This window comes from Sphaeramia orbicularis, chromosome 24 (genome assembly GCF_902148855.1).
Source record: "Sphaeramia orbicularis chromosome 24, fSphaOr1.1, whole genome shotgun sequence".
In the NCBI taxonomy this organism is placed as follows: Eukaryota; Metazoa; Chordata; class Actinopteri; order Kurtiformes; family Apogonidae; genus Sphaeramia; species Sphaeramia orbicularis.
In genome coordinates, this window is record NC_043979.1 from 24,424,036 (window position 1) to 24,437,506 (window position 13,471).

The 13,471-nt window shown below is 39.3% G+C and overlaps 1 protein-coding gene across 1 annotated transcript; it reads right to left on the reverse strand.

The window, feature by feature from the left end:
- Window positions 1–5,174: 5,174 nt before the first annotated feature.
- On the reverse strand, window positions 5,175–11,660 carry LOC115415095 (deleted in malignant brain tumors 1 protein-like). The gene is made up of 10 exons (XM_030128545.1): window positions 11,584–11,660; window positions 11,058–11,369; window positions 9,394–9,693; window positions 9,000–9,308; window positions 8,414–8,728; window positions 7,941–8,255; window positions 7,364–7,663; window positions 6,659–6,966; window positions 5,664–5,978; window positions 5,175–5,413 (listed from the first exon to the last, which is right to left on the reverse strand). The coding sequence occupies exons 2-8, from the start codon at window positions 11,236–11,238 to the stop codon at window positions 6,872–6,874; spliced, it is 1,815 nt and encodes a 604-aa protein (XP_029984405.1). The 5' UTR covers window positions 11,239–11,369; window positions 11,584–11,660; the 3' UTR covers window positions 5,175–5,413; window positions 5,664–5,978; window positions 6,659–6,871.
- Between the last annotated feature and the right edge of the window lie 1,811 nt (window positions 11,661–13,471).

Sequence of the window (13,471 nt, forward strand, 5' to 3'; positions counted from 1 at the left end):
ATAGACTGAGGGACGCCAAGCTGCTGGAAGAAGTGAAGGGAGTCCCCCCCAATTATGGAGGGGTAATTCACACTGGTTTAAAGCTATAGATGACCTTTTAAGTTAGATATCAAGCAGGAATTTAACATCCGATCACAAGTGATGGTTTGAGACACATCTGGTGATGCTTTTTAAAACCCAAGTGTGAACAAAGTTCTAACCAGCCACTTGTGTCCAGATATCTCAGGACATATGTTATTGCAAGGTCTGAACGACTCACATAAATATGCAAACATGTGCAAATGTACATATTAGACTTTGAACATATGAACTTCTGTAACCTCTTACATTTTCCCCATGACATGCTGGGTAATAAATACACTTCTTAAACCAGGTGAAACAGCATGTTTTTTGTAGACGCATTTATTAATCATGGACAAATCATCTTGAATATAAAAGCAATCTGCACAGCCAGATATATTCATGAAATATTTGATCACGATTTGCAAGAAAAATAAAAATCAAAGCAAATAACAAATCTTGTCAAAAGTTGCTTTTGTATATATTCATAAAGAAGATCTAAATCTGATACATTTCAGAATAAATGGTTTACTGTAGAAATACCAATAAACATGTCTGTATGTGGGTCATTTGTACAGATCCCTGTCAGGTGTGGTTACATGTACAGCAGACTTGAACCTGTCGACAAAAGAGGTCAGTGATACACGGCCTTTAGGCCTCACTGGGTTCCTCTGATGGTGAAGGGATGTTATTTCTTGAGTTTGTTCAGCATCAAGAGAAGACAAGTGGCTCATGATCATAACACAGTTTCCCTGCCAGGTCTTCTGGGATTTTCTCAACACCTGAGTCATAATTAGGATTCCTGCCATCCAGTTCTTTTGAGTCATAATTAGGATTCTTGCCATCCAGTTCTTTTGAGTCATAATTAGGATTCTTACCATCCAATTCTTGATTGAATCCATACTGCTCATTTCTTTGAGTATTGTGGTCTCTGAAAGGGAAAAGGAAGGTGACTGCTGATCCACTATCAACATCTCTATACTATATGAACATTCATACATCACAACTAGTGACTTACTTGTATCCCATATACTGTTCTATTGCTCCTCCAAATCTGCTGGTAAACCTAACAATGGTATCTGGAAGATGAACACAAACAGAAAAAGGCATTTTTATAATTGCAAAATGTGTTGAACTGAAATCAAGTTCTTGTGAAATTACTCACAATATTAATTAATGTGTTTCACTACTTGAGAGACATGCAGGCTTACTGGTGGTTCCTAGAATCTCCAAAAGTAGGACGGGAGCTAGAGCCTTCAGCTATCAAGCTCCACTGTTATGGAACCACCTCCCAGTCCCCCAGTCGGGAGGCAGACACCCTCTCTATGTTTAAGAGTAGGCTAAAAACTTTCCTTTTTGACTAATCTTATAGTTAAGGTGGCTCAGGCTGCTCTTTGTTATGCTGCTATAGGCTTAGACTGTTGGGAGACTCATGATACACTGAACTCTTCTCTGCTCCTCCTCTTCTCTGACCTCCTCTCCAGAGGTTGCGTTAATTGAAAACATTCCATCATTGACAGATTTTTTTTTTAAAGATGACAAAAATTCTGAAGACTGTTCCATCATTTTGACAGATGAAAATATTGAGGGTAATCTACCAAAGAAAGTTTTCACACAACACTGTGAACAGAACCTGCTCGCAGGATAGCTGGTCTGTCTCTCTTCACAAGGCATCAAACTGTCCCTAACAGTATCCTACCTGTACAGAACCATACAGCACCACCGTTCACAACTACGCTGAATACAACGCCGGTACGTCTTTCAAATGACTCACCATTAGTTCACCTGTAGTAGACCCCCTGTCCAGTCGATGATGAGTGTGCATATTAATCAGTCATTGTCAAGTCTTATCTCGGTGTTTAGCTGACTTTAGCCAAAATTATATGCTACTTTGCCAGCACAAATTGTCAAGACAGCCGAGTCTGCTTAGTTATTTTTAAAAGCCCCGTAAATGTGATGGCACTGATAAATGTGATGAAAAAACAGGGACTGATGCGGTGGAGGATGAAGGACAAGCAAGTAACACAACAGTTCTTTTGGTATTTGGCGTGCTATATGTACACATTTTCTACCTTCCCTGTGTTATTCAATGCCATTTGATAGTGTGTCAATTTACACCAAGATCTCCGGTTCACATAACCCAAACCGTAATCCTCAGTGCATGGTATCTGACGCGGCATGAACATACACACGGAAAGCTTGTAATGCATACAGATAACACGCCAGTTACAAGTGGTGTGTATATTCACGCCAAGTCATGATATCACATTGGTTTATCAACTACAATTACTGCATTGAAATGTTTTTGAACATTAAATACTACGAAATATGTCTTATCATTAAAAAATTTTATTGAAATGACAGATAATGTGTTATGAAAAATTTTTTACAACCCTGTTCGTCATTTTGATGGACAATAACAATGTGTAGCGCCACCTCTGCTCCTCTATTCTCCTCCTCTCTGAGCTCTGTGCCCCTCCTCTTCTCTGACCTTCTCTCTCTTGATCTTCTCCTCTATTTACGTCCCAGCAAATATATGTTACTGATTTGACTTCTTCCCCAGAGTCACTGTGCTTTCTGTCCTCACAGGTTTTCCCTGGATCATCTCTGGACCTGCTGCTGTGGTTCCTCTTTCCTGCCTTCATCATCATCATGTATCCACATTGCTGTGATTGTGTTTATTATATAGTTACATAGATGGGACAGGTATCTATTATTTGTACTAACAGTTGCAGTAGTAGTATATCCAATGTTAACACTTGTATTTGTAGTAGTACTATTAACAGTCATGAACACTTGTTCTAGCTGTTGGTAGTTATACTAGCACCAGCTGTTCTACTTTTAACGCTTTAAATTCAGTTTGCTGTGCATCCATGTGGCTCTCCCTATCCCCCCCCCAAATCTCTCTCTCTCTCTCTCTTTTCTCTTCCTTTACCCTCTCTCTTTAATCCCAACTGGTCAAGGCAGACGACCATCCTCCAGGAGTTGTGGTCCGCTCAAGGTTTCTGCCTGTTAAACTGTTGCTCCTGGAAGATTCTTTTGGCTTCTGTAAATTGGCTTAAGAGACTGGTTTCGACCAGCTCTATATGTAAAGTGTCATGAGATAACTTTTGTTATGATTTGGTGCTATATAATAAAATTTGATTGATTGATTGATACTTGTAAACTGTGCAATGAATGTCATGCCACATATGAATGTATTATTACCTCAAACAGTGTTCAGTTGAATATTTACACATCGTTAGCCTCATAGCATAATTGCCGAAGTCATACATTATATGGACAAAGTTTTGGGACACACTGAATTCAGGTATTCCTTTTCTAACAGGGGTCTGGGATATAGAACAATTATGCAAATGTCATACTTAAGTTTATACTGTGATAAATATCATTGCATTGGTTAGTTTTGTTTTAATTGTTATCTTGACTTCCAAAATGCCTCAGACGTGGTTTTTACTTTCTCAACTCTACTCAACGTTTTTATCCATGACTATGATTATAAATGTTCTACCTTTAAATTTCTAAAATATTTTTAGTGTTTTGAGTGTAAATAATAATTTTGTAACAGAACTAACCATCTACTTTCTTCACATCTCACTTTGGAAGAAAATCTCCCATTAAACTCAAAAAGGAAATGTTTTGATGTTTTCTAAAGTATGGAAAAAAATAGTGGAACACATCATGGCTAAAAATCATAAAATGTCCTCTTCACACTGATATGAGATATAAACATTCGTATTAACAATCAATATATTTATCACAAAATAAGACTATACTATAACATTTGTCATTATTGCTTTGTATCTCAGACTCCTGTTGGAAAAAATTCAACATGTCCCAATACTTTTGTCCATACAGTGTATAACTTAGGCAATTATGCTATGAGGCTAACCACATGTAACAGACACATGTTGGGCTGCATAATAAATTCAAGTTCACCTGTAAGAAAAATGTCGACAGATTGTGGCAAAATAAAACACTGATGTTGCAGTGTGTTTCACATACCAGCACTCCACCTTCTCTTTCTCCAGACCACGTAACCGATAACCAGCAGAAGTATCAACACCACAATGGCAATCAGTACTCCAGAAACAGCTGAAGAGGACACACCACCTGTAATAATCAGATGTTAGATAAAGGTTAGTGAATTTCATACATTAAACAGGGTAATGGCTACATTTATTGTTAAAACCTAGATAACTGATCCAGGACTCTTACCAACGACAGTGACTTGGATTGTTTTTGATGGAACAGACGTGAAGGCCTTGGATGACAAATTAACACCAAAGACACAACTGTACTCTCCTTGGTGTTCATGGTCCACTGAGGGGAATTCAAAGGATGCAACATAAACTATACCATGACCAAATGCTGGTTTAGCTTCAGTGGTGCTGATGTTAGACATTTTCAGATAGAAGTAACCTCCAGGATATATGGAATTAATAGAACAGCTGATGGAGAGGCTCTCGCCTTTGTTGACCGATTTTTTGTCAGGGCTGTTAATCATCATTGCATGAGGCATCGTCAGGGAAATGCTGGGCTTCTCCAGTTTTACTGTAGCACAAAGACAAGTTTTTAGTTTTCAGCCACTCACATTTTACTAACCTTATCAACAATTTTGTTAAACAAAAAGCTTTAAGTTATGTACCAGTAACAGAGAGCTTAACAACATCCCCTTGAGGAAAATTAACCACTTGATTATGCATTTGCTTCTTATATTCACAGAAGTATGACCCAGCCTGACTGAAGTCAACTTTAGGGAGGAGAAATGTTGCAGCTCCATTTTCAGCGTTCCTCTCCAATTGAAATGAATCTTGACTTTTCCCCAACACAAACGTCCCACCCAATTGTGCTGTTGCTATAGTGCAGGTGATTTCAACTCTGGCTCCCCAGTTTACCTCTGAAGCAGGACTCAGAGTAATTTGGGGCTTATGAAGACGACCTGAGACAGAGAAGAAGTGAAAACATATTTTGTTAATCAGAACAGCTGCATCAAAATAGTAGAAGTTGTGAACTAACTGCTTGATTTAAATATGTTTCTCACCAACACAGGTAACACCTGCATCCTCATCGTGCCCACAGTTATTTTTTTCCAAAACCATTGTGGCGACAATGTGTGAGAACTGGTTCTTCACCTCTGCACATCACATCATCCAGCCATATTGGACCACTACCTCTCCCAAACTGGGAACCAGAATGTGCATTAATTGCATGACCACATCCCAGCTGTCTGCATACCACCATGGCATCAGGAGTACCCCAGTCATCATCACACACAGTTCCCCATTGACCCTTATGAAAGATCTCCACTCTACCAGAGCATTCACTGGCGCCACTGACCACCGAATCTGTGCTGTATAAGAAAACAGAAATGACATTAAATTAAAGGAATGAAAACATTTAAAATCTTTCATTATTTAAATTCTTGAATGTTATTTAAAATAAATATGTACATGTTTATTCACATTATATTAATGCACAAAAGTTTTCAATTTAGGTGCAACACATATTTATGCAAAATGCTAATTCCCACTGGAAAAAAGACAAACTGAAAGTCAAAAGTAAACTGGACATTTTTTAACAGATATTTTAATAGGTTTTACCTGTACAAATAACACCAGCATCCTTCTCATGTCCACATGTTGAAGTTCTGAAACCGTTAGCTGAGCATTTGTCAAGGGATGTGGTATTAGTAAAACATGAATCAGTTGCTTCCATCACTGGTCCAGTGCCTTGATGAAAGTGGGCACCACCAGGAACACTGACAGCACGTCCACAGTCCAACAGGTCACACACCACTTGAGCTTTATTCATGGTCCAGTCTGTGTCACACACTGTTCCCCACACTTCACCATTACGAACCTCAACTCTGCCTGAGCACTGATCATTACCATTGACCAATCGGACTGTCAAACCATCTGTGAAGTGAAAAGTACACACACATGCATACATATGTAAACCTTTTATAATAATAAAGATGCAACAAAACACTATATAATAAAAGGTTATGACTTTTTAGTACAACAATATAAGAAATGTGAAACAGGAATACTAGCAGATATTCAGTAAATATAAAGAATAGTTCTGACTAGTTTTGTCAATTAAACGATTAAAATTTTTAATCAGATTCATCGCAGGGTTACTGTGGATTAATTTGATTAATCATGATTAAATATCATTCAGTTTTCATCCATATTAATTGTGTTTCATTTTGCATGAGCAAACAGGATCAAGAAAGAAGGGAATATATATGCACTTAACATGTTTCAACAAAACAACTTGAAACAACTGTTCCGTCTTGGGTTTTTTGTACTAAAATTTCCTGTGGAGAGGGCCAACGTGCTGTTTAGGCCTTTTCCATCATTATGAGTCGGTTCTACTGCCTGTCACTAAAGAATCAACTCCCCATTTGTTCATGCGCGAGGCATTCTGTGCTGCAGATGCGTTATTTGCATTAAAATTTTAGTCAGATAAATCATGATGATGGATTAATCCACGTTAACACAATAATTTTGACAGCCCTAGTTTTGATGTAAATGCAAATAAACATAAAGATGTGAATTTAGTGGGCTCAATTAACTGCTGATCGTTCTTTTACCTGTGCAGACGACACCAGCAACTGAGCTGATGTTGCAAGTCCTGGCTCTAGATGGTCTTACTGCACACTGTGACATTGTTAACTCCCATCCATTACATACATAATCCTCAGACCAGACCTTTCCTGTCCCAGTACCATAGAGAGGGGTAGTGGTGATTTTATGAAGCATCCCACAATTCAGATGTCGACACACCACTGCTGCATTATTCATGTTCAAGGAATCGCCACATGTTGTCCCCACCGTCCATTCTCATACAACTCCACTCTTCCAACACAGCGGTTGGGCCCACCACTCAATTTAAGAGTACCTGTAATAACAAGACATCACTTCATGTGAATAATGTTCAGTTTCCCCCTGTAAAATCCCTCAGTCCCTCTCTTCAAGATGTCTAGTGATCTATCCACAGCCACATCTCTTCCCCCCCTCAGCAGATCAGACCACAACCTGGTCCTGTTAACCCCTAAGTATGTCCCTCTTGTGAGAAGGCAGCCTGTTAACACCAGGACAGTGAGGAGGTGGACACAGGAGGCTGCTGATGCACTTCAGGACCACTATGAGACAACGGACTGGAATGTACATTGTGATCCACATGAGGAGGATATTGTCCATATGACTGACTGTATCACAGAATACATCAGAATAATATCTATGTATCTATGTGTGTATCTATGTATCTATCCATCTATCTGGTCTTGAAGTCTTACCTGAACAAACCACAGATGCATCGCTCATATGATCACTGCTGGTTCTGACATATTCTGTCAGTGTGCACTGTGTCAGGGAGCTCTCTGTACCGGTGCAACTGACTTTATATCCTCTCAGTTCTTCAACCTGAGAAGATGATCCTGAAAACTGTGCAGCATCTCCACAATTCATCTCTCTGCAAACCACTGTTGCTTCATTCATTCCCCAGTTAAAATTAAGGGCTGGTAACCACTGGTCATCATGGTAGACCTCCACCCTGCCTGAACACCGGTCTGTCCCATTGACCAGTCTGATGGAAGCTAATAGAGAACAGGAAATAAAATCAGAAAATGGTGGTATCTGGATGGGATTGATGGAAATATAGATCCATATAGATATAGTTATATTAAATTACATATGATTGATGTTCTGAAATGAAAACAATTGCAATATCAAACTGCACTTCTTACAAAGAATCAACAAATAATTCATTAATTGTATCAAAGGTGAAAAGCTAATTAGCCATTATGTGAAATAAATTGTGTAAATAAAGCAAAGACAAAAACACTAACATTTCCAGAAAATAGTCTTCCATACCTGAACACACCACACCAGCATCCTCACTGTGGCCACAGTCACTTCGTCCAAACAAGATGCGGCCACAGTGTGAAAGGGAGGACTCATTACCAAAACAGTCGACATCAGCCAGCCAAATGGGTCCCTGACCTACACCAAAGAAGGCACTGGACTTGGCTTTCTGGGCAGTTCCACAGTTCTTGGCTCTGCAGACCACATCCACATCTTTGATGTCCCAGCCATCATCACACACTGTTCCCCACAGACCATTATACAGAACCTCCACTCTGCCTGAACATCGGTCAGTACCATTGACCAGTCGTAAGGTTGGATCACCTGTAGAAAGGTCTCATGTTAGTGGTGCTTGAGCATTAAGCTTAAGTAACTGGTATTACACTTCCACAGTAAAAACTTTGTAAACCATAAACCAAATACAATGAAAGAGGAAATGCTCATTATATTTGTTTTTTTCCACATAGTTTATAAGGTTTTACCTGCACAAACAACACCAGCGTCCTTTTCATGTCCACATGTTGAATTTCTGAAACCTCTGACTGAGCATTGTTCAAGAGATGCCACATTGGTAAAACATGAATCAGTTGCTTCCATCACTGGTCCAGTGCCTTGAAGAAACTCAGCACCCTCAGGAACCTTCGCAGACCTTCCACACTCCAACAGCTCACACACCACCTTCGCTTTAGTCCTGGTCCAATCTGTGTCACATACTGTTCCCCACACTCCACCACTGAAAACCTCTACTCTGCCAGCGCAGCGATTGTTACCATTGACTAATCGGACTGTTAAACCCTCTGTGAAGTTTAAAAAAATAATAAAAATCACTTTCATCATTAGAAATATTGCATTCTTTGAAAAAACATCAAAAGAATTCAAGTGCATGGCAAAACAATTCTTGTTCAGTGTATACAATATAAGTTGCAACAGAACACAATTGCAGGTTGTGCATTTTGCAATTCAATGAAAACCTTGTAAAATAGGATGAGAATTATTAAAAGCACATGGATATGAATTTAGAATTCCATGCAAAACAGTGTAGACAGTAATGACTATAGTTGGTCATACCTGTACAGGTGACACCAGCAACTGAGCTGATGTTGCAAGTGTTGTTGCTAAATGAACTTCGTGGGCAAAGAGACAGTATGGACTCCTGTCCACGGCAGTCAATCTGATCAGTCCAGACCGGTCCTGTGCCATGACCATATTTGGGCGTGGTGGTGATTTTGTGAGCCATCCCACAGTTCAGCTGTCGACACACCACTGCTGCATCAAACATGTCCCAGGAGTCACCACACACTGCCCCCCACTGGCCTTTGTCATAGAGCTCCACTCTTCCAACACAGCGGTTAGGCCCACCAGCCAATTTAACAATACCTGTAAATAACAAAACATCACCTAACATAAATGTACCCTACAAAAATCATCCCAGTCTGTTTGTTGAAAATGTCTGAAATCTTACCTGAACAAACAACAGATGCATCGTTCATATGATCACTGCTGGTCCTGACATATTCTGTCAGTGTGCACTGTGTCAGAGAGCTCTCTCTACCGGTGCAACTGACTTTATATCCTCTCAGTTCTTCAACCTGAGAAGATGATCCTAAAAACTGTAAAGGATCTCCACAGTTGATCTCTTTGCAAAGCACTGTAGCTTGATTTATTCCCCAGTTAAAGTTAAGAACTGGTGACCAATGGCCACCTCGGTAGACCTCCACCCTGCCTGAACACCGGTCTGTCCCATTGACCAGTCTGATGGAAGCTGAAACAGCAAAGAAGAGACTGTCAAGAATCAGCAGTAAAATTCCTTGTCACACATATAGCTGCGTATGACATTCGTCAACAATTTTTCATCAAATCTCTAATGAAGCAATGAAGCTGTTTCCGTGTTTGTTGCTGCTAGCGGCCATACTGCGGCTGAGTGGAATTCTGAAAAGGACTGAGTGACAGTTTGGTTTAGGTTTCAGTTTGGTATGTAAACAAATGGACTGGTTGTGTTGAGGTACACTTCAAAGTTGCTCACAGTGAGGGGAGTGATTCAGGTGCGTAATCATGGAAAGATCAATGGATTCATGATACTTAGGTTATCACTTGGGTTTTACAGATTTGATGAAAAATTGGTGACGAACGTTTAACGCAACTTTAAAGTTAACCCTTACAAGTCCTTTAAAAATCTATATTTCATTCATTTTCTGAACCCGCTTTATCCTCACTAGGGTCACGAGGGTCGCTTGGAGCCTATCCCAGCTACTTATGGGCGAAGGCGGGGTACACCCTGGACATTTCACCAGTTCATCGCAGGGCTGACATAGAGAGACAAACAATCACTCTCACATTCACACCTATGAGCAATTTAGATTAACCAATTAACCTATCACTGCATGTCTTTGGATTGTGGGAGGAAGCCGGAGTGCCCGGAGAGAACCCATGCAGACACGGGGAGAACATGCAAACTCTACACAGAAAGGTCCCACCCCGTCGCCATCTATATTTCAACATTACTATATAAGTACTAGTACCATAATAAACATGTTTATCAGCTTTGTATCATTGTTAAAACCATAAACTGCTGAGATTAATTAAACCATTTGTCATTGTTAAACCATTACTAAGCAATGTTCTTGCTTCATGCTGAATATATTGTTTATTATGTATTTAAATACAGTTCAGTCAGGACCACTTTGATCATAAAAAATGTAACATTATTTTTACCAGCTAGTGTGTGTAAAGCCAAAAACTGTCCATCAGACAAGAACCAGGTTAAACTTTTTTGTTAAGAAAAAAAAAAAAAAATCTAAATAAATTGGAATGCCTTATATTGAGGAACTTTTCACAAATTTAAAGACTATTTAGCTGTTAAAACATTTTTCCTTGCAAGATATTAGTTCCTTGTTAACAATTTATTTATAAGATGCAACCACTTCACCTATATTGTCATTCTTTAATTTCTTTTTTACCTCCCGAAAGTAAATACACATTTTATTTATCACTTTTTTTTTTTTTTTAATTGGCATGAAACAGATGTTCTTAAGCGAGAAAAATAGCTACATTTTTTGAGTCATCACATATTTATCTCATATCAAATGCTTAAGTAGTTTAGTCACTGTGTTATGAAGTCGTACTTACCTGAACACACCACACCAGCATCTCTGTTATGACCATAACCACTTGATCCAAATGAAGAACGCTCACAGTTCACAATGGAGGACTCATTACCCAAACAGTTGATCCTATTCAACCAGATACGTCCCTGACCTTCACCAAAGAAGGCTCCCGATTTTGTTGCTAAAGCCATCCCACAGTCCATTTCTCTGCACACGACATCGGCATCCAAGATGTCCCACCTTTCATCAGTCACTGTTCCCCACTCACCACTGTGCACAACCTCCACTCTGCCAGAGCATCGATCAGTGCCGTTCACAATCCTTAATGGAGTACCTGAAAAGAGGTTCTATCATGTTTCAACTGTTCACACACTGAATGCTAACATAGTTGTGTTATTTTTGAACACATTCGGCTTATGTGGGAACTTAGCAGAGGTGTAAATATTGGAAACATTGAAAACATCATGGAAAAAGCCAGTTTAAACAAAAATGTATTGCATAAAATCCACATTAGAGCCTTTACTTTCTTTCTGAATATGCTGTCTTACCTTTACAGGACAGAGAAACCCCCTCACACCTCTCTGGGTTTCTTTAAATGTACAGTTTGCGATTGAGTTCACATTCACGAGAGCAGTTACTCAAATAACTCCTTTGTCCACTGTTTTTCCCCTGTAGATTGGTGTGTCATTGTTTTGATCGGAGCTCCACAGGAGAGTTCGTACACAGCATCTTTTCTTCATGTTGGTGCCAGTTATTGTTACAGACTTTCCCCCATTTGCCACCACGGTACACCTCCAATCTGCCAGAGCAGCGGTCAGTCCCACCATTCAATCTGATTGATTCTAGGTAGGAAGGCAAAAAACTGAATTAATTCAGATTCTTTATTTATCAGTATCATGCATCACACACCGAAATTGACCTGCTTTTAACCCATCACTAGAACATGCAGGAACACACCACACTGCAGACTAGGAGCAGTGGGCTGGCCATAGCAAACATCCAGAGAGAAAATGAGGAGGTTAAATGCCTTGCTCAAGGACACATCAGCTAGCAATTTTCCTGGCAGTCCGGGGAAATCAAACCAGCGACCCTTTTGTCACAAGCCAACTCTCCAACCATCTAGGCCAGGGGTCAGCAACCCTGGTCCTACAGAGCCACTATCCTGCATGTTTTAGATGGTTCCCTCTTCCAGCACACCTGACAGTCGTTATCAGGCTTCTGCAGAGCTTGATGATAGGCTTATCATTTGAATCAGCTGTGTTGGAAAGAGGGACACATCTAAAACATGCAGGATAGTGGCTCTCTAGGACCAGGGTTGCTGACCCCTGATCTAGGCCATGGCTGCCCCCAAAAGTGAAGACAGAGCTAATAAGCAAATTAAATAAGTTAATATTAACACCAAATGTATATTTTGTGTTCTTATAAATATCGAGATTTGGATGATGAAGAACAGAGTGTATTTACTATAAATTGATGGTAAACACTGAAACATATTTTAAGCAGTAAACAGACTTGTATGATTTAGTGTAATCGTGATGAAATAAATAAATAATGAATATTGGTGATGTATAAAAATGACAATAGAATCTGCATTCTATAGATTAAAACAGCTTAATTCTTTGGTTCAGTTTTAAAAATCTTTTGCATATAACACTGCATATAATTAATGGACAGAGAAGCTCTGGTGTCAGCTATTGTTTTCTGAACTGCCATTCTAAGGCAGGTAGTCTGAGTTTGACTGTTGCAATGTTAGCTGTTTTGCACCCTGAAGTGACCATATTTGGATGAAAGAGGCAGAATTATGGGGTATGAGGGTGTCTGATAGGGTCATGGCCAGTGCAACTTATTACCATAACCACAGTGGAGCTGTCTGTCAGGAGACAAAAAAGTGTTTGAATTAATAAACACAAGCTCCGACAGTCTGACATACAGATCTGTCAATTAAATCCCAAAACAGCAGAATGAAACCCTTTTATTCAACCTGAAATCGATTATGGTTTGGGGGGTTAGGAGAAAAAAATAAATAGAACCACCAGAACTCTTATTAGACGTTACAAAATAATGAAGAGACCTAATGATGAAAGAAAATAATATGTTAACTATTTTTTATAGAAATGTTGGGTGTATTTTTATGGTACTCAGGGCTTTTTGGAGCCAACCCCAGTCACCATCAGTGCATTGGCTTTATTTTGAAGCCCTTGCCCCTCCAATCAAACATTATAAACCACTCTGTCATGAAAAGTGTATGAAAAAAGAAATAAAAACTTTTTTAACATTGTTTTTTCTAGAGTGTTGCAGATATTAATTTGATGCAGGTCTTTCTCAAAGGGGTCATATTTTGCTAAACACACTTTTGTTAGTCTTCGATACATTTATTTGTGTATTTGGACCCTAATAGTTTATAAAGTTGAATTTGAACCCTCCAGGTGCTGCAAA

Excerpts from the sequence above, each read along its gene's own strand:
- LOC115415095 (XM_030128545.1), bottom strand. The coding sequence starts at position 11,238 with ATGGACTGTGGGATGGCTTTAGCAACAAAATCGGGAGCCTTCTTTGGT. Across the intron at positions 9,694-11,057 it reads TGCTGGTGTGGTGTGTTCAG|CTTCCATCAGACTGGTCAAT; the intron begins GTAAGTACGACT and ends TTGCTGTTTCAG. Across the intron at positions 7,664-7,940 it reads TGCTGGTGTGGTGTGTTCAG|CTTCCATCAGACTGGTCAAT; the intron begins GTATGGAAGACT and ends GTTCTCTATTAG.